The 19,498-nt window shown below is 35.0% G+C and overlaps 2 protein-coding genes across 3 annotated transcripts in view; one reads left to right on the top strand and one right to left on the bottom strand.

Moving 5' to 3' along the window:
* esyt1b (extended synaptotagmin-like protein 1b) overlaps positions 1–4,279 on the top strand; it is a 91,221-nt gene extending 86,942 nt beyond the window's left edge. For both annotated transcript variants that reach the window (XM_056460542.1, XM_056460543.1), the window contains one exon: positions 2,011–4,279. In XM_056460542.1, the coding sequence (XP_056316517.1) occupies positions 2,011–2,038 (28 nt within the window). In that variant the 3' untranslated portion in view covers positions 2,039–4,279. The remainder of the gene's footprint in view (positions 1–2,010) is intronic.
* Positions 4,280–4,464: 185 nt separating this feature from the next.
* eif6 (eukaryotic translation initiation factor 6) lies at positions 4,465–17,514 on the bottom strand. Its single transcript, XM_056460544.1, has 7 exons — positions 17,425–17,514; positions 13,749–13,887; positions 13,571–13,656; positions 9,733–9,908; positions 6,769–6,945; positions 6,392–6,573; positions 4,465–4,693 (listed from the first exon to the last, which is right to left on the bottom strand). The coding sequence occupies exons 2-7, from the start codon at positions 13,853–13,855 to the stop codon at positions 4,684–4,686; spliced, it is 738 nt and encodes a 245-aa protein (XP_056316519.1). The 5' UTR covers positions 13,856–13,887; positions 17,425–17,514; the 3' UTR covers positions 4,465–4,683.
* Between the last annotated feature and the right edge of the window lie 1,984 nt (positions 17,515–19,498).

Genomic DNA, 19,498 nt, shown 5'->3' on the forward strand with positions numbered 1-19,498 from the left:
TTTCAGTACTGAAATAAAAAAATTTTTAAAACGGCCGTTTCCCGTAACATTTAAGGCACTGTTGATGCCGTTCTTAAACACAGCTGATTTGCCATTGTGTTCACACACACTCAACAGAAATGACTGTGATTGGCCGTGAAGGTCATCAGTTCACCACACAGCACCGATGTTTACCGAGTGCAAACACAGACGAGCGATCCGCTTCATGAATCGACAGATCTTCGCGGATTTAAAACGCTTCAGTGTCCGTGTATCTGTGTTTGCACTCGACCTTCACAGCCAATAACAGTCATTCCTGTTGATCACTGGTGAATATTATGGCTAATCAGTGGTGTTTATGAACGTGCTCAGCGGCGCTTAAATGTTAGCAGTAAATAGACGTTTTTAAAACTTCAGTACTGGAACAACACTTACAGATGAGGGTGTGCTACAGAGGTCTGCATTGTTTTATTGCTCACCGGGTAACAGGCTGAAGTTGGGAAGCGTCCCCACTGTGTTTACCTGCTGCAATGAACTGAAGCCTAGGAGGACACTTAAGCGTATTACTCTTACAGAGATTGTGATGTGGGGTTTGATGCCTAATATGCTTTTAATTGTTTAAATGAAACTGAACTGAATGATATTAAAGTGATGTTTGCACCATATCTGCATTTTGAAATCGCAGCAACAGCTGGGGGCTTGTAGGACACAACATGTTGCTGCAATGTTTACAGTGCTGATCCTGTACTATCGGGTTTTTTCCCACCGCAGCCTCGCTTTTATGTTTTAAAATAGTGGCGGTGTAAAATAAGCGTATAGATCTGGTAGCAGATATCACAGCTTCTGTTACTTTTTACCTTAACATTTATTATTATTTATTTTTGATATCCGTTTTCACATTCTGATTCCAATGGCTCATTATTAATTATTAAAATGACTTTAATTAAATGAAATATTCTTTTTTTATTATAATTATTATTTTTTCTGGGTTTTCACCTTTAATGGACAGGACAGTAGAGAGTGTAGACAGCAAAGCGTGGGGAGCAGAGAGGGGGGAGGGATTGGCATAGGACCGCAAGGCGGGAATCGAACTCAGTGCGTCGACACATGCACTCACGGCGACCCAACCACTACACCACTGGCGCCGACGAATGAAGTGTTCTTTAGAAGAGTGGACTTGCATTGTGATGATATTATATTGTCATTCTGGCATTATATAATAAGTGGCGTAAAATGAACTTGACAATATTTAATCGTGATATATTTTGGTGCAATATATCGTACAAGAAATAGATAGCGCGATCATGGATAATTATCCATTTCCTTTAATGCCAAAAAGCATTAGCATAAGCAACACCATGTTCCATGAAGGCATTGTGCAAGTGTCCTACCTCAAATATATCAACACTCAATTTTTGATCCATAATGTACGTTGATAAGAACCTAATCGGGGCAATTTTAAGGTGATTTTCTCACTATTTACATTTTTTGCCACCTCAAATTCGAGACTTCTTATAGTTGTATCTCGGTCAAATTTAGTCATAATAACAAGAATATTTCAGCTTTCATTTATTCTGTTTCCTTCGGCTTAGTCTTTTATTTACCACAGCGGAATGAACTGCCAACTATTCCAGCATATGTTTTACACAGCGGATACCCTTCCGGCTGTAACCTAGTACTGGGAAAAACCTATACATTCTCAAACACTCACACACTACGGCCCATTTAGTTTGCTCAATTCACCTATAGCGCATATTTTTGGACTGTGGAAGAAACCGGAGCACCCAGAGGAAACCCACGCCAACACAGGGAGAACATGCAAACTCCACACAGAAACACCAACTGACCCAGCTGGGACTTGAACCAGCGACCTTCATGCTGTGAGGCGACAGTTTCAACTTTGTCAATGTATAATCTCAATTTCAAAACACTTACTACACTAATGTCTGGTTCTGTGGTCCAGAAACACAATCATGTGTGTTTAACTTGTGAATGAAGTGTTGATTAATGCGTTCATCATCTTTCTCTCAGGTTTGATCTAAAAGAAGAGCAGAACTGAAGTGCACTTCATCAGGTCAACATCGCTGACAGTAATCATCACTTTTCATCGTTTTCTCCTTATATCTAGTCATCAAAATGTTTTTATGAGTGAAATTGGGTTGAACATAATGTTGCATTGACAAATCACGAGGGTTATATCAGAAGTGAAATATGAATGAATGAATGACGGTCGCTATCAGAAGACTGCATGTTGATTTAACAGTGAATGTGGAGCAGGTTTCTGGAAAAGAGTCTGGTCTTCCTGTGCAGGTTGCAGGACTTTTGCATTTGTGTTTACATTTAGAAGGAAAGGAGGATGTTTGTTTGTTTAAAATGGGTTTTCCGTGTGTTGGGTTGTTTTTTTTAATCAAAGAAATATTGTTTTATTGATCGTACGCACACACATTAGTAGATATTGTCTGAATATACACTTATGAAGAATTATGAGTGACCAGATATCTGTGCTCCACAAATCTAGTGTTTAAAAGTATAAGACACGAGCACCTGAAGCTATTTAAGATGTCACTGCTGCGTCTCTCATGGGTTTGCAGATTATTTGTCTACACATTGATGTGACATGAGCTTCTGTTGTCACTGCCATATATGATATGATATTTAGATATGTGCTCTGTGTCAAAACTACAATGTTGATGTTATTGTTATATTTTAGGCCTTGTAGGATTTTTTACGTTGTCTTATGTTCTGAAAAGCATTGGAAAACCTTAGAAATTTCATGGAGATTTGTTTATCTCTGGGGCTTTGGTTCTAATATTTCACAGCCGTCTCGATTTACAATAAGAGATTTCTTTAAATGTCTATGCACAACAAAACCTCTTCAGGATATATAAATCAGTTCATCATAGACAATGACTGTTTACATGGACATCAGTAAGCCAATCATTTGTCTTAATCTGAATAAGTCAATAATATGATTACGGTGCCTGAGTTGCTCTTTAAATGTTCCTTTAATTATCCTCATTTACATGTAATAGCACACAGATCGATTAACGTCATCGTGTCATCTCGTTATCCACATTTCCTCTGGAGTTTCGTGTAATTTTGGATGTTTCGTTTTTAATTGTGGACTTTAACTGCTGTTTCACATTCATTCAGGAACATTTCATGCATGCCACCTGTGACAAACAAGATATTGGATGTATGAACTGCTGAAAGTGTTGTTTTAATGGAGTTTCATTACGCCGTATGGGGGAAAAAAAAAAAACCCTGATAGTTTGATTGCGGTGTTACATGTCTGTACTGCACTTCAATAATGCCACTAAAATCAGCACACTCCACATATCTTAATTCCATTTCTGTTTAGTTTGATTATGACTTTAATATGATTACATTAATTGAAAAACAAATCGCTGTTTACATGCTAGACTCTAAATCAGAGTATTGTCTTAATCATATTATAGTCAGATTATTGGTGTCCATGTAAACATACTCAGTGTTGACATTTTTCATGTAAAATGGTTTCAGAGCTTCAAATGCACATCTCAAATATGAATAATCAGGATTTAAATGCTTTACTTGAAAATGCTGTGTAAGATTCTCAAATATTTGGACTCAAAAGGCAGTACTTTACCAAGTTTTCAAGCCATTTTAATCAATCTGAAAATGAAGAGTGAATCTAACCTCATGTCTGCATCGGGAGGTTTAAAATCTACCATATATAGAGTTTCAGAACTGCTCTATTTTCTGTCTGTTTGGAAATATCCTTAAGCAATTGTTTACAAAGGATCAGTATCTGAATTATCCAGCTATATTAACAGGATTATTGTAGCAATACATAACCATCATTGGCTGATTAATAACTCTAAAAGTCATGAAAGAGTGGGACCCTTCACATGTGGAACACAAGAGGAGCATGTTTATAATGTTGAAATAAACGAACCATTCAACATTTAGTAGCAGAGCAGTTTTAGTCAGAAACTGATGCTTTTTATTTAGGAGGTTATGATTAAAATAGTAATACATCATGAAAGGAATTTTATTTTAAATACCTTAACACTGACCAGCTCCCACTTTTGAATGATGAATTTAATGTCAAACACATTATTTTAGTGCATTCCACTTGTCTTGTGTGTGCATGTTACACGTTCATTTCACCAGTTTTGTATTTTACATTGATGCACTGTAATATGTAAGATTTATGTGTGCATATTCATAAATACCAAAGACAAGCCATGCTGCACTATTCCTTTCTGAATGTGTAATGTCATAGCTTCACAGCTTCAATAAATCGATTACGGCATCAGCGTTTGCCCAAAGCCGTTTATTGCATCATACGCATTAACTACACGTTGCAAAAATCACATTCAAGACTTTTTATGGAAGTGATATTATTTTTATTGACTAAAGCGCTGTGTGTTTGGATCACGCACAGCTTTTACTGATGCAGAGCAGAAAACACATCTGTCAACATTTACAGGACAGGTGGTCTTCAATAAAAACACTTTATTTTGTCTTGGCATTTTTCACAAAGACAGCGTGACGAGCAGTTCATACATGAATATTACATTGACGATACGTTTGTGTGTGTGTGGGGTAAGGTAAGAGTGCGTTCGTCCATGAAAACAAAACAAGATGAGATTTCAAACCATGCAATGTTGACTTCCAGCTCCATTCAGGCTCTTCTTAGGATGCCCAAACCGTTCTGCTTTATGTGAGACTGCAAAAGAAGAAATGACAAAGGTTAAAATGTTCTCAAATAACATAAATGCACTGTTTATTAGGGTACCCACGCATCTTAAAAAGACGCAAATTTGAGGCCTTAAAGTCTTCTTTTTATTGAAATTTCGTCTTGTAGATCCTAAACCATTTTAAACGGGTCTTATTTTCCATAGTTTATGTAAGGCTAACCAATCGACATAACACATGCAACCACCAACAATACATCTCAATAAAACTTAATAAAATAACTAATATTATAACAGTCTAATGAGCATACATACAGTTTTTAAAGAATGTATGTTGAAAAAAACTGTATAAAACTAGGGTCTGCTTGTTTAGACACATTTAAAATTCAATTCAGTTTAATTCATCTTTATTTCTGTAGCGCAGTTTGGCTCGTCGTAGAAGTCACAGGATGACTGATCATAAAGGAACATGTGGTCTGGCACATTTGTTACCCACGACAAGTCGAGATTCAAGAAGTCAAGAAGAAAAAAAATCGTGGGATCTGACATAGTGACTTTCGTAACCCAAAATAAAAATCGTGCGATCTGATATAGTGACTTTCGTGACCCAAAATAAAAATCGTGTGATCTGACATAGTGACTTTCGTGACCCAAAATAAAAATCGTGGGATCTGACATAGTGACTTTCGTAACCCAAAATAAAAATCGTGTGATCTGACATAGTGACTTTCGTGACCCAAAATAAAAATCGTGGGATCTGACATAGTGACTTTCGTGACCCAAAATAAAAATCGTGGGATCTGACATAGTGACTTTCGTGACCCAAAATAAAAATCGTGGGATCTGATATAGCGACTTTCGTAACCCAAAATAAAAATCGTGCGATCTGACATAGTGACTTTCGTAACCCAAAATAAAAATCGTGGGATCTGACATAGTGACTTTCGTAACCCAAAATAAAAATCGTGCGATCTGACATAGTGACTTTCGTAACCCAAAATAAAAATCGTGCGATCTGACATAGTGACTTTCGTAACCCAAAATAAAAATCGTGAGATCTGACATAGTGACTTTCGTAACCCCAAATAAAAATCGTGAGATCTGATATAGCGACTTTCGTAACCCCAAAAAAAAATCGTGAGATCTGATATAGCGACTTTCGTAACCCAAAATAAAAATCGTGTGATCTGACATAGTGACTTTCGTAACCCCAAATAAAAATCGTGAGATCTGACATAGTGACTTTCGTAACCCAAAATAAAAATCGTGAGATCTGATATAGCGACTTTCGTAACCCAAAATAAAAATCGTGAGATCTGACAGTGACTTTCGTAACCCAAAATAAAAATCGTGAGATCTCACATAGTGATATTCGTAACCCAAAATACAGCGTATGACCGGGGCTTTAAGTGATTATAAACCTTTATGTTGAACACAAAAGATATTTTGAAGAATGCCAGAAAAAAAAACAGCCATTGATTTCCATAGTATTTTTTCCTAATATAAAAGTCAATATTTTGATCCAAAAAAAAAAATAAAAATACTATGAAGTCAATTTTCCAACATAATTCAGAATATTTTGTGTTCAACAGAAGAATCTCAACAGGTTTATGCATTGATGGGCTTGTTTTTTATAGTGTGGAATGAAGCACTTTGTGAAAACAACGTGTTCATTTGTTGTACACATTACATGCCCATTAGTGTATTTGTCTGCAGTGCTGGTCTGCTACCTGTCGATGAGCGAGTCTCTCATAGTGGTAGCGATGGCGCTGGGCTGCGTTTCGCTCAGTCTGAAGACGCTCTCGATGACGGAAAGCTCAGTGCTGGTGGTGTCCAGACCACAGAAAGCACACCAGTCGTTCACCACCATCCCAGCGGCAATCACTTCACTGCCACGATTCACCGTTCCAGCCTGCACACACAGACAGAGAGAGTTACCAGTTAACACTCATCAGTGAACATTTAATGACTGCATTAATGAGGCTTTCCAACACAACAACTTCAGTCCACATTTAAATCCTAATATATACATAGTAATGGTGCAGAAGCATGTGATGAAGTGAACATGATTTACGGTCTTGTCAGAGATGAAGCGTCAGTAACTCACCACTAAAGGCACCTGCAGGAGTGACGAGAGCTCGTCCTGATCTTCTATGGATGTTTTGGCGTGAACGAGGCCTCCCTGATTACTGAAGGCACAATAACTACCCACAAGCACCTGCTCGGCGACCGTCTGTCTGAACACCTCCACCTTCAGAGTGTCTGCTAGAATCTCTTCTGTTTCCTGTGGACGACAATTCAATACATTTCTGACAAATACACCAACTATGAAAAATAAAATAAAACAAGTCTGTTTTTTTTGCATCCATTAATTTATCATTTTTTGACCATGAAGAACAAAAAAGTGCTTTGTTTTTTGACTGATTAACATATAATAATCACACACTTATTTTCTTATATGAAATGCTTATTTTAATTGAAAATAAAATAATTTGTGTCAAACCTTCTTTCTCGTTTTATCAAAATATGAAATCGGCCAAATACCAATTTTTTTTTCCCTGAATTTCAATGACCAATTCAGATTTTGTGACCGTATCTGACTTTTTTGATGACCTCCTTGCATCATCTTTTAAAATTGACAATTGACTTTTAAAAGTATCCTATTGTCTACATTTACACAGCACATGACAAAGGCGCAATGACCTGCGAAGAAAAAAAAAAAAAAGGCGGGCGCTGACAGACAGCTGATAATAAAAGAAGCTTTTTTTTGTGTCTCTTCGCAGGGTTTATTTTTTTTTTTCATTTTGACAAGTTGTTTTACTATAGTTTATGGCAGAATAGTTCTCATTTGGCCATCTTCTTTTAATCTATGTCTTTTTAAACCAATAGGCATCTTACTGTAATGAATGCAATAGTTTTATAGTTAATATTGTTTACATGGCAGATCTCTCTCTCTCTTTCTCTCGTTTAACAAGCTTAAAAACTTGTGCTACATGACAATATAAAAGCTTTTTTTGTCCTAGTATATATTTTAACTAAAGTTCACCATCTACAAAACCAGTTTTATCATATCATTTTCTGCTGGGTTCCAGGACATGTTGTGCTTTCAGGAAATGAGAGAGCTGGTGCAGCTTCTAAGGACGCTTTAAAGTCAATCAAGTCGTGAACAATGTCAAATTCCTCCATTAGAGATGAAACCTTTTATCAATGTTTACATTTTAAATAAGTGGCAAGAGGAGTGGGATGCATTGAAAAATAATCAATTGTATGAAATCCAACCTGAAATCTCAAACAGACATTTTAAGACTAGATTTAATCAAGTGATTTTTACCAAATGCCAACAAGAATAACCCATGGTTTGGAAATTGGACCCCACTCAATGTTTGTACTGCACAATTCCTCTCACAGTAAAACACATTTTACTGGACTGTCCTGCTTTTAATGATTCCAGAAGACTTTATGCAATGAACTCTCTTAAGGACATTTTTAGCAAAGTGACACCTAGAAAACTTTAGAATTTGTATCATGTATTAACACTAAAATCTTATTAAATCTTATTTAATCCATGTATTCATTTGTTTGTTGATTTTTAATTGTATATTTATTATTGAAATGTTCTTGTCATGTAAATAGCCTTGGTTACTGACATGGCATTAAATAAAAAAATTAAGTACTTTTTTCTGTTGAACACAAAAGATATTTCGAAAAATGCTGGAAACCTGCAACCAGTGTAGTCCCGTCCAACAGGCAATATAGCATTTTGGAGGGCCCCACGAACGCTGCTTTTATGTTATATTTACTGTGAACGTAAGCGCAAGAATGAGCGAGATCATTTAAATATTTAACAATGCACAATCTCCATTAAACAAGATACAATTCACAATGACGGAGAGGAAAAAAATAACCTCCACATTCATTAAAAGACTAGCTCTGTATAAATCAAACATGACAAATAGCTGAAAACAGTAACAAATATACAACAGTATGAATAAACGCAGAAAATATTAGAAACATATCCAGCAGCACCACACTCCATAACACCGCCCGCGATTGGCTATTGGGTGAACTAGAATGATGTAACAGATTCCACATCTCTCCAAATTGCTCACAATCGATCGATAAAGCCGAAAAAGTGTCTTAAGTAATATAACTTCACAAGTGTCCTTGCTATTTTTTAATTGATCTTAATCAAATTTTAATTTGAAATGAAATGGCGTCCACAAAAGAAAAGTAAAAAAGCAGAGGAAGAACAGCACGCTCAAAGTAAAAGTTGGTTCTGCTATGCATAATACATTATTTAGTAGTGTAGTATTAGGACTTGTTTTAATACATGCAACGATCCTCATGATCACAGAAATACTTGTGTGATATGTGAGAAAAAAATAGGCCACATTCAGCATGTTTCATTAAATAATCAATTAATGATCTATCCCACTAATTCACCCTGCTGAAAACATACAGGTTCCCCCTCATTTTATCAAAATTGAATCTTACCCACTGTCCAACATCAAATGCAAAGTTTTGTTTGTGTAAATCTCTGTGTGAAAACAAGCTAAAACGTCTCCTGCATTTCCAGATATTTATGCATATATTTGTATGTTATTTATTAACTAAAAATGCATTTGATTCAAGTTTTATTTGTATTTGTCATACTTATATACCCTATTTTTTAAATGAGTGCTTTCTGGCTTGCAAACTTATTTGTTTAAAAATGAGTACAAATTTCTACATAGGTATTATAGGTTAAATATGTTACAGTTAATAAAAATGTATACACTTAAATATTAAAATTGTATATATATTTTATTAATCTCGCCTAGGGCCTCTTAACCCCATGGGCCAGTACTGCCTGCAACCATCGACTTCCATAGTATTAATTTTTTCCTACTATGCAAGTCAATGGCTACAGGCTTTCAGCATTCTTCAAAATATCTTCCTTTGTGTTTGACAAAAAAAACAAATGTTTATAGGCACTTGAGGAAGAGCAAATAGTGAGCCACTTTTCATTTCTGGCTGAACTATCCCTTTAAAGTTTGTAGATAGTGCAGATTTTCATTGAAGATGTTCTTACTCTGTCAAGGTCTGGATGAACGAGAGCAACATAGTCATTACAAGCGATGACGTTTCCCAGAGCAGAAAGCCGCTCCTCTACTCTCTGGATACGCACGGAGTCTGGCAGGCAGTTTCTGATGTGCTGTAACTCCTGATCTGTCGTGTTGTTGGGCACCAAGAGACCGTGACGATTTCCTACAGAAGAGCGTCACAGACCACATGACATCTATTATTGATCAAACAAGAGGACGCTAAAAGGCAACGAGACATATGGTGACCAGGCTTGATATAGAAACGGTGAAAGTTCATCATGTTAAAGGCAGAAATGCTCCGATCGGCATTATTTCTAACTACTGATCTCTTGTTAACATGATCACATTCAAAGCGTATTCAATGATATGCAATAGAGTTGTCTCATCACAATCTGATATGATATACTGATACATTTAGCCAGTCAGACATTTGTAAATGCTTCAAAAAATTCTGTAATGATTTCGATTTATTTGATTCAATAAAATAGTGATCGATATTAAGATATTATGTGCTTAATTTACAGAAGCAGTGCTGTTTATTAAAGGAGCACTCATTTTTACAGTTAAACAGTTGAGTTTTACTAGTACTGAATCCATTCAATCGACCTCCAGGTCTGGCTGGAGCACTTTTAACTTAGAATAGAAAATTGAATCAGATTAGACCATTAGCATCTCAATCAAAAACTAGATATTAAAGTTTGAGGACAAACTTTATGGTGGCTTGAAAAGCCGAGTCTGAATTAGCATGTTACTAGCATGAATTAGCAAGTAACTAGCATGATTCTAACATAAATTAGCATGTAACTAGCATGATTCTAGCATGAATTAGCATGTTACTAGCATGTTTCTAGCATGAATTAGCATGATTCTAGCATGAATTAGCATGTTACTAGCATGTTTCTAGCATGAGTTAGCATGTTACTAGCATGTTTCTAGCATGAATTAGCATGTTACTAGCATGATTCTAGCATGAATTAGCATGTTACTAGCATGTTTCTAGCATGAATTAGCATGTTACTAGCATGTTATTAGCATGATTCTAGCATGAATTAGCATGTTTCTAGCATGAATTAGCATGTTATTAACATGATTCTAGCATGAATTAGCATGTTACTAGCATGTTTCTAGCATGAATTAGCATGTTACTAGCATGATTCTAGCATGAATTAGCATGTTTCTAGCATGAATTAGCATGTTACTAGCATGTTTCTAGCACGAATTAGCATGTTACTAGCATGTTTCTAGCATGAATTAGCATGTTATTAGCATGATTCTAGCATGAATTAGCATGTTACTAGCATGATTCTAGCATGAATTAGCATGTTACTAGCATGTTTCTAGCATGAATTAGCATGTTACTAGCATGATTCTAGCATGAATTAGCATGTTACTAGCATGATTCTAGCATGAATTAGCATGTTACTAGCATGATTCTAGCATGCATTAGCATGTAACTAGCATGATTCAAGAATGAATTAGCATGTTACTAGCATGTTTCTAGCATGAATTAGCATGTTATTAGCATGATTCTAGCATGAATTAGCATGTTACTAGCATGATTCTAGCATGAATTAGCATGTTACTAGCATGTTTCTAGCATGAATTAGCATGTTACTAGCATGTTTCTAGCATGAATTAGCATGTTACTAGCATGATTCTAGCATGAATTAGCATGTTACTAGCATGTTTCTATCATGAATTAGCATGTTATTAGCATGATTCTAGCATGAATTAGCATGTTTCTAGCATGAATTAGCATGTTATTAGCATGATTCTAGCATGAATTAGCATGTTACTAGCATGATTCTAGCATGAATTAGCATGTTACTAGCATGTTTCTAGCATGAATTAGCATGTTACTAGCATGATTCTAGCATGAATTAGCATGTTACTAGCATGATTCTAGCATGAATTAGCATTTTACTAGCATGATTCTAGCATGAATTAGCATATTACTAGCATGATTCTAGCATGGATTAGCATGTTACTAGCATGTTTCTAGCATGAATTAGCATGTTACTAGCATGTTTCTAGCATGAATTAGCATGTTACTAGCATGATTCTAGCATGAATTAGCATGTTACTAGCATGTTTCTAGCATGAATTAGCATGTTACTAGCATGATTCTAGCATGAATTAGCATGTTACTAGCATGATTCTAGCATGTTATTAGCATGATTCTAGCATGAATTAGCATGTTACTAGCATGAGTCTAGCATGTTTCTAGCATGAAGTAGCATGTTATTAGAATGTTTCTAGCATGAATTAGCATGTTGTTAGCATGATTCTAGCATGAATTAGCATGATTCTAGCATGAATTAGCATGTAACTAGCATGATTCTAGCATTAATTAGCATGTAACTAGCTTGTTACTAGCATGAGTCAGCTTGTTTCTAGCATGAATTAGCATGTTGTTAGCATGATTCTAGCATGAATTAGCATGTTACTAGCATGACTAGCATGTCACTATCGTGTTGCTAGCACCTTTCTAGCAAGATTAGCATGTCAGTAGGATGTTAAAACTGTTAGCGTGTGTTAGAATAGCTAGTCACAGTCTCTGGGACAGTTGCTAGGGTGCTGAAATTGGTTGCTAGGGAGTGGCTAGTAAGTTTAAAGGTAATCAGTGATTGGCTGCTGGCTAGACTGAGTTGAATGAGGCCAGACTCTAGTCTGTAGGACAGTCTGATGCAGAGTTATGAGCTCACAAAGGTTGATCCAATGTTAAGTCAATGGGAGTCTTTTACAATGGAAGTCTATGGGACAGTTGCTAGGGTGCTGTAAGTGGTTGCTAGGGAGTGGCTAGTAAGTTAAAAAGTCATCAGTTATTGGCTGCTGGCTAGACTGAGTTAAATGAGTCCAGTTAGAAGTCTGTAGGACAGTCTGATGCAGAGTTATGAGCTCACAAAGTTTGACCCAATGTTAAGTCAATGGGACTTTTGGGTTTTTCTGGGTCGTTTTTCGGAAAACCCAAGGTCGGATCAGTTAGAAAAGATATAGCAACCCGAGTCAGACCAGTTCGAAGGTTTGACGAAAGTTTGAAGTATGTAGCTTGAAAGGCCTAGGAGGAGATACACTTAGAAATTAGTCTCAGAAGAATAAGAAGAAGAAGAAGAAGAAGAAGAAGAAGAAGAAGAAGAAGAAGAATAATAATAAGTTTAAGATAGATAACAATATGCTGGCTTTTCAAGCCACCATAATGACCCAAGCATTTGGATAATTCTCCTATTTAAAGCTTGAATTTTCTGTAGTTACATCGCATTCTAGACCGATGGAAAATGAAAAGTTGCTATTTTCTTGTTTGATATGGCTAGGAACTATACTCTCTTTCTGGCGTAATAATAATCAAGAAACTCTGCTGCCATATCATGGCTGTAGCATGTGTAAATTAAGTTTTTTTTTCAATGAGTGCTCTATGAAGGGTTAATTAAGAGTAATTTAGTTTGCAAAGGCATCTTTAGTCCCTTTTTCTTGAATTTAATCTACATTTCTATTCATTTGGTGATAATTTACAGCCAAACATTACAATAAATTAAGTCACAGAATGTAATTTTCAGCCAAAGCTGATCTGCTGCTGACCATTCAAACATCTCGAATTAAGCCCACATACACTAATCGTATTTTACAACATACATGAAATTGTGTTGAAACATGTGATACGTGTATGGGTGTTTCTCAGTATTGGGTTGCAGCTGGAAAGGCATCAGCTGTGTAAAACATATGCTGGATAAATTGGCAGTTCACTCCACTGTGGTGACCCCTGATGAATAAAGGGACTGAGCCAAAGGAAAATGAATGAATGAAACTGGATTGGATAAAAGTTCTTACCCACACACATTCTGCCAATGATTCGACATCCTGCTATAGAGGCATGAATGACGGGCATCGTTTCTGACAGTTCACCTTCAAAAACACTAAAAACAAACAGGTATCATCACAATCAGATATATAAATATATACACACACACATATATAGAAAATTATAGAAATACAATTTAAGATTTACCTGTAAAAGTTTTCTGAACCACCAATTGCTACCAAACAATATGTGTTGGTAAGCTTGGCAAAGCATCCAATTTCATTATTCTTTTCAAATGATGCACGAACTGCCATTCTTCTGCTGATCTGAAGAAAGCTGTCTGAATCTGGTGGAAAAAAACTATTTGTTAGGGAGATATACAGATGAAGTCAGAATTATTAGCCCCCCTGTTTATTTTTTTCCCCCAATATCTGTTTAAGGGAGAGAAGATTTTTTTCAACACATTTCTAAACATAATAGTTTTAATAACTCATCTCTAATAACTGATTTATTTTACCTTTGCCATGATGACAGTAAATAATATTTGACTAGATATTTTTCAAGACACTTCTTTACAGCTTAAAGCGACATTTAAAGGTTTAACTAGGTTAATCAGGTTAACTAGGCAGGTTAGGGCAATAGGCAAGTTATTGTATAATGATGGTTTGTTCTGTAGACTATCGAAAAAATAAATAGCTTAAAGGGGCTAATAATATTGATCTTAAAATGGATTTAAAAAAATTAAAAAACTGCTTTTATTCTAGCCAAAATAAAACAAATAAGACTTTCTCCAGAAGACAAAATATTATCAGACATACTGTGAAAATTTCCTTGCTCTGTTAAACATCATTTGGGAAATATTTAAAAACAGAAAGAATAATTCTCACTTCAACTGTACATGAAAAAAATTCATATTATAGTATATTCATAAAACATACATCAGGGTCCCCACACTTTCATGAACAGCCGATTAAATGTCTTTTTAAAGCACTATTAATTTTAAATCAAGGACCTTTGTAATTCATACCTCAGCATTTGTAGCACTAATAAGTCCTTATAGTTCTTAATATTTTTTAATCTAAATATTATATTAAAAATTGACCGTTTTATAAAGTCATGTTCAAAAAACGTTATTAAAATTTGTTGAATTCACTACTGGTGATATTCAAATGCGGTATCTGAAATATTGTGCGTTATTTGTCAGTGTTATTGTAAAAGATTTAAATGTACGATTTTTAAAGATTTTCTCACTTTTTTCGACAACTGAGTACAACTGATAAAAACAAAACCATAACATATGCTGGGATGGGCAAAAATACATTGAAATGTATTTTAAAATAAAACACCAAATACCTCAATTTTACATGTATCAAAACAAACTACAATATACAGCAACCACAAGTATCAAAATAAAATACTGTATATTGTATTTTGAAAATAATAAAACATTAAAAAGGGTAAATCCCTTCACCATTAAACTGACTTAAAAGTAAACAATGTTTGACAGCAACAGCGTTTCTCTGAGCAAGTTTAAGACAGCTTCTCTGTCTACTCATTCAAGTACAACATTGTTCACAATCAATTAAATAGTGCTAATGTTGTTTTGAAGTCTATTCCTGTACACGAGGAGGTATTCATAAACCTTTGTTTCTCTTATAGTGATTTTACTATATATTTTTTTTCAAATTCCACGCAGAAAGTACTGTGTTGAAGATGACCTCTTTAATCATAGTTCCAACTCATGTAATGCAGATAATGAGTTGGAACATAGTACTATATCTCTTCGTTGTGTTTCCATCCATTGCATGGCCAGTAAAATTGACAGTCTTATATTTGGATGACATATGAAGAGGCTTTTTTTGCCATATTAAATATTATTACAATTGGGTTTTTTTGCTATTGAAATCTTCAATACTTAATGTAAAACCTTGATTTCTGAAAAATCATGTACATTTGCAATTGTACTCTTCAATGCACAACCTGCAGATAAACTTGCAGTGAAACAGCATTGAAACAGCTAATGACGTGTTGTACACTGAAAAAATGACTCAGAGATGACTCCTTGGATTTATTTTATTTATTTTTTTAAGTTAAATGGCTGTAAACAACTTATTTGGGTTGACTTTGAACAAATTATCAAAATTAAGTACTGTCATTTGTCTGCTATTTTCCTTATGTGCGTTGCATTTTCCATCCATACTCCAAGCATTGACCACCTTCTTCAATATTGATATCAAGCCTAGGCAAAAACTAAGAAGCATCAGAGGCTGCATTTTGTCTGATGTCATCATGTAGACTTCTTACCAAGTATTTTAAAAATACTAAATACCAGACACTAAAGTATTTTGATACAAAATATTCACCCATTTTCATAAACCCCATAAGATACAAATTACAAAGCACTATTTTGTTTTTCAAATATGTATTTTAAATACTTGTATCATAAATACTGCCCATCCCTGAAGTAATTTTAAGTACTTTCAAAGACTATAGAATACAAATTAAAGAGAATTTGGTACTTTCAGAAAGCGTGGGAACCCTGATACATGCTTGAACACACATATACGCACAGAGAGAAACATTTTTTTTACAACTAATAATAACGGTTTGATGAAAAGAGAAAGTCTGTTTAGGCTCAACAGAGATTGAGGTAAAGTTGTTTTTATATCCATACCTTCGGACGTCCTCAATAATATACTTTAAGTAAAGTATTCTTTGCGATTTTTAAAGTTAAATCACATTACGTGCCAATGGCGATCAAAGTACAACATTGTTCACAGTCAAATACATAGTGCTAATGTTGTTTTGAAGACATGCGTACATGTGATTTCAGACTGAATATTCAAAGTACCATGGTAAACAGTATAATGAGCGTGTCAAAAGTTGTCACTTAATGAATGAGCGAATATAAAACCAACTTCACCTCAGTTCAACAGAGGGTAAACTACTGAGGTAAAGTTGTTTTTATATTCGCTCATGTCTTCATTTTTGAACAGTAACAACTTGTAAGACGGTCTATATTGTTTATTACGCTACTTTACATAGGCTAACATCAAGTTAGAGGTACAGTTGGTTTTATATTCGCTCATGTCTTCATTTTTGAACAGTAACAACTTGTAAGACGGTCTATATTGTTTATCACGCTACTTTACATAGGCTAACAACAAGTTAGAGGTACAGTTGGTTTTATATTCGCTCATGTCTTCATTTTTGAACAGTAACAACTTGTAAGACGGTCTCTATATTGTTTATCACGCTACTTTACATAGGCTAACAACAAGTTAGAGGTACAGTTGGTTTTATATTCGGATATTCAGACATTCTTCTTAATAATATAAGTTAAGAAAATTATTCTGAATAGGGAAATCATATTAGCAGCCAATGACTATCTAAGTACATTGTTTACAGTCAGCAAAATATTGCTACATGCTAATTCAGACCGATTATTCAAATTAGCCTGGTAAACAATATAGAGACCGTTAAATGACCGGATGTGCGAATTTAAAACTAACTTTACCTCAATGGGTAAACTTCACTAATATCTCATCATCGGGTTTTGATTCAGTCAGAGAAACAATGTAACTCAGTCAAACGTTTGACAATATTTAAAAATATGTCGTGTTTAGGGCACCAAGACTTAACTAATTTTCAGCAAAACCCGAGAGATAAACACGTTTTAAGTAACTTTCGCTGAATAGCCACTAGTCGAGTTAACGTTAGTTAGCAGTCGGCTAAATGAAGTTACTTCAACTCCTCTAGATATTAAACGCCACCAATTTTCTTGCCTCGAATGACAACACGGGTTAATAAGACACATTATAAGCTAAATGTCATTACTTCACACTTAAATTCAACTTAATTGTAAGAGTAATCGTATATTTACCGAATGTCACTCTATGGAGAAGCGTGGACGAGCCGTGTACCACGTGCTTAGTTTACCTCACTTCCTCAACGTGTCGACGTCAACGCGTTGCGGTACGTCATACGTGAACCTGTGTTGTCACGGGAAACACTACTGCCTTTGTTTTTTCTCAAGTATCACGTTAGAGCCTTGATCTTTAAATAATAAATGTTTGTACGGGTATAAATAAAGCCTTTTTTATTTGTAAGAATTATAATATATAATAGGCTATACTATCTAATGGTTGTTTTTTATTGTAATTGAAATATTAGTGGGCGCTACAGTGGCTCAGTGGTTAGCACTGTCACCTCATAGTGAGAAGGTCGCATTTCTTTCTGAGTTTGCATGTTCTCCCCGTTTTGCCGTGGGTTTCCTCAGGATGTTCCGGTTTCCCTCACAGTCCAAAGACATGCGGTATAGGTGAATTGAATAAGCAACATTGGTCGTAGTGTATGAGTGTGAATGAGTGTGTGTGGGGGTGTTTCCCAGTGCTGGGTTGCAGTTGGAAGGGCATCCGCTGTGTAAACATATGCTGGATAAGTTGGCGGTTCATTCCGCTGTGGAGACACATTATGAATAAAGGGACTAAACAGAAGGAAAAGGAATTGAATAAATGAAATATTAGTATAACATTATAAAGTTATATGAACTGATATTATAATTTGACATTACACATTATTAAATAAATCTGCAAACAATAAGGAAATAATAAAAAAATGATAAAACCAAACAAGAATTACGTCAGAATAATGTTTTGCGTTTTAAATGGTAAAGCATAAATATATGGTAAATATACATTGAAATATTACTCGAATATTAAAAGGTTGCTAGAGCTTTTACTTTTACTTAATAATTAATACCAAAGTTTATTTTAGGATTCTATATTCTAGTCTTTGTCAATGCTTTTTTATTATGAATTTTATAATAGCTAAATTATAATAACTAGTAATACAAAATAATAAATTATTAAATTGCGCAGCAGACAAAAAGAAAATAGAGACATTAATAAACCAGAAAACAGTCATTATTATTGATTAGAATAAATATGGTATTAAGTAGTACATGCATTTAAAAAAAATGAGAGTGCTTTACAATAACTTTAATTACAATGTAACCTAAGATGGAACAATATACAACAATAATGAATGACTTACACAAACAAACAAAAATAAAGAATAAAACATATTTACACTCCCTACAAATACTTAATCACTTTAGTCACTTTTAATGTACATTATTCTATTCCACAGCATATAATAAAATAATTTAAGTAATACATTTTTATTTTTAATTAAGTAAATAAACGAAAACACATTTATTATTATTGCTATTATTATTTGTTATTATTATTATTTAAATTAGCACACTTATATATTTATAGACAGACGCTGGCTCAGAACGGCCAGCCCCGTCACCGGGCAAAGTCTAGAAGGTATACAGCTGCGGATACTAGCGTCAATATAGCATGTAATATAGCATACAATAACTGTTGTCGACAATAGCCAATATTTTTACATTACTGTGAGGGTTGGGTTTAGGGTACACGTTAATAAAACACAATTTAATGGGTAATTTAATAAATAATATGAATAATACTCGGTATAATTACTGTTTTACATTATTGTGAGGGTCGGGGTAGACGTTAATGAAGCACTCTTAATGGATAATTTAATGACTTATGTAAATAATTCTCGTTAATTTTCGGCCGCAGCTGTATCCCTTCTAGCAACAGCCCGTGTTTCTGTCCTCAACCACAAACCTGCATAGCAACAAAACACGCCTCTCCTGTCAATGTGGATTTCTCAGCCAATCGGCATTGAAGTTCGACGTGACGTCACGTTTGTTGACACTTCCAAAGCGTTAGCTGAAACGTCACTGCAACAGCGCGCGCCCGTGACCCTCGCCGTCCACCCTGCGTTTTCTGCCTGGAAACATCGCGAACTAATCGGTGAAACACAGGATTCCGGGGGCTGGAGCTGGTGTGCGGTAAAGTCCTGACGTGCCTCGGCTCATTAACACACAATATTGATCTGTTTTTGTCCCAGTCACGCTGACA

The sequence above is a fragment of the Danio aesculapii genome, chromosome 6 (assembly GCF_903798145.1).
Source record: "Danio aesculapii chromosome 6, fDanAes4.1, whole genome shotgun sequence".
NCBI classification, from domain to species: domain Eukaryota; kingdom Metazoa; phylum Chordata; class Actinopteri; order Cypriniformes; family Danionidae; genus Danio; species Danio aesculapii.

Excerpts from the sequence above, each read along its gene's own strand:
- eif6 (XM_056460544.1), bottom strand. The coding sequence starts at position 13,855 with ATGGCAGTTCGTGCATCATTTGAAAAGAATAATGAAATTGGATGCTTT. Across the intron at positions 13,657-13,748 it reads GGTTCAGAAAACTTTTACAG|TGTTTTTGAAGGTGAACTGT; the intron begins GTAAATCTTAAA and ends GTTTGTTTTTAG. Across the intron at positions 6,574-6,768 it reads TCCTGCAGGTGCCTTTAGTG|GCTGGAACGGTGAATCGTGG; the intron begins GTGAGTTACTGA and ends CTGTGTGTGCAG.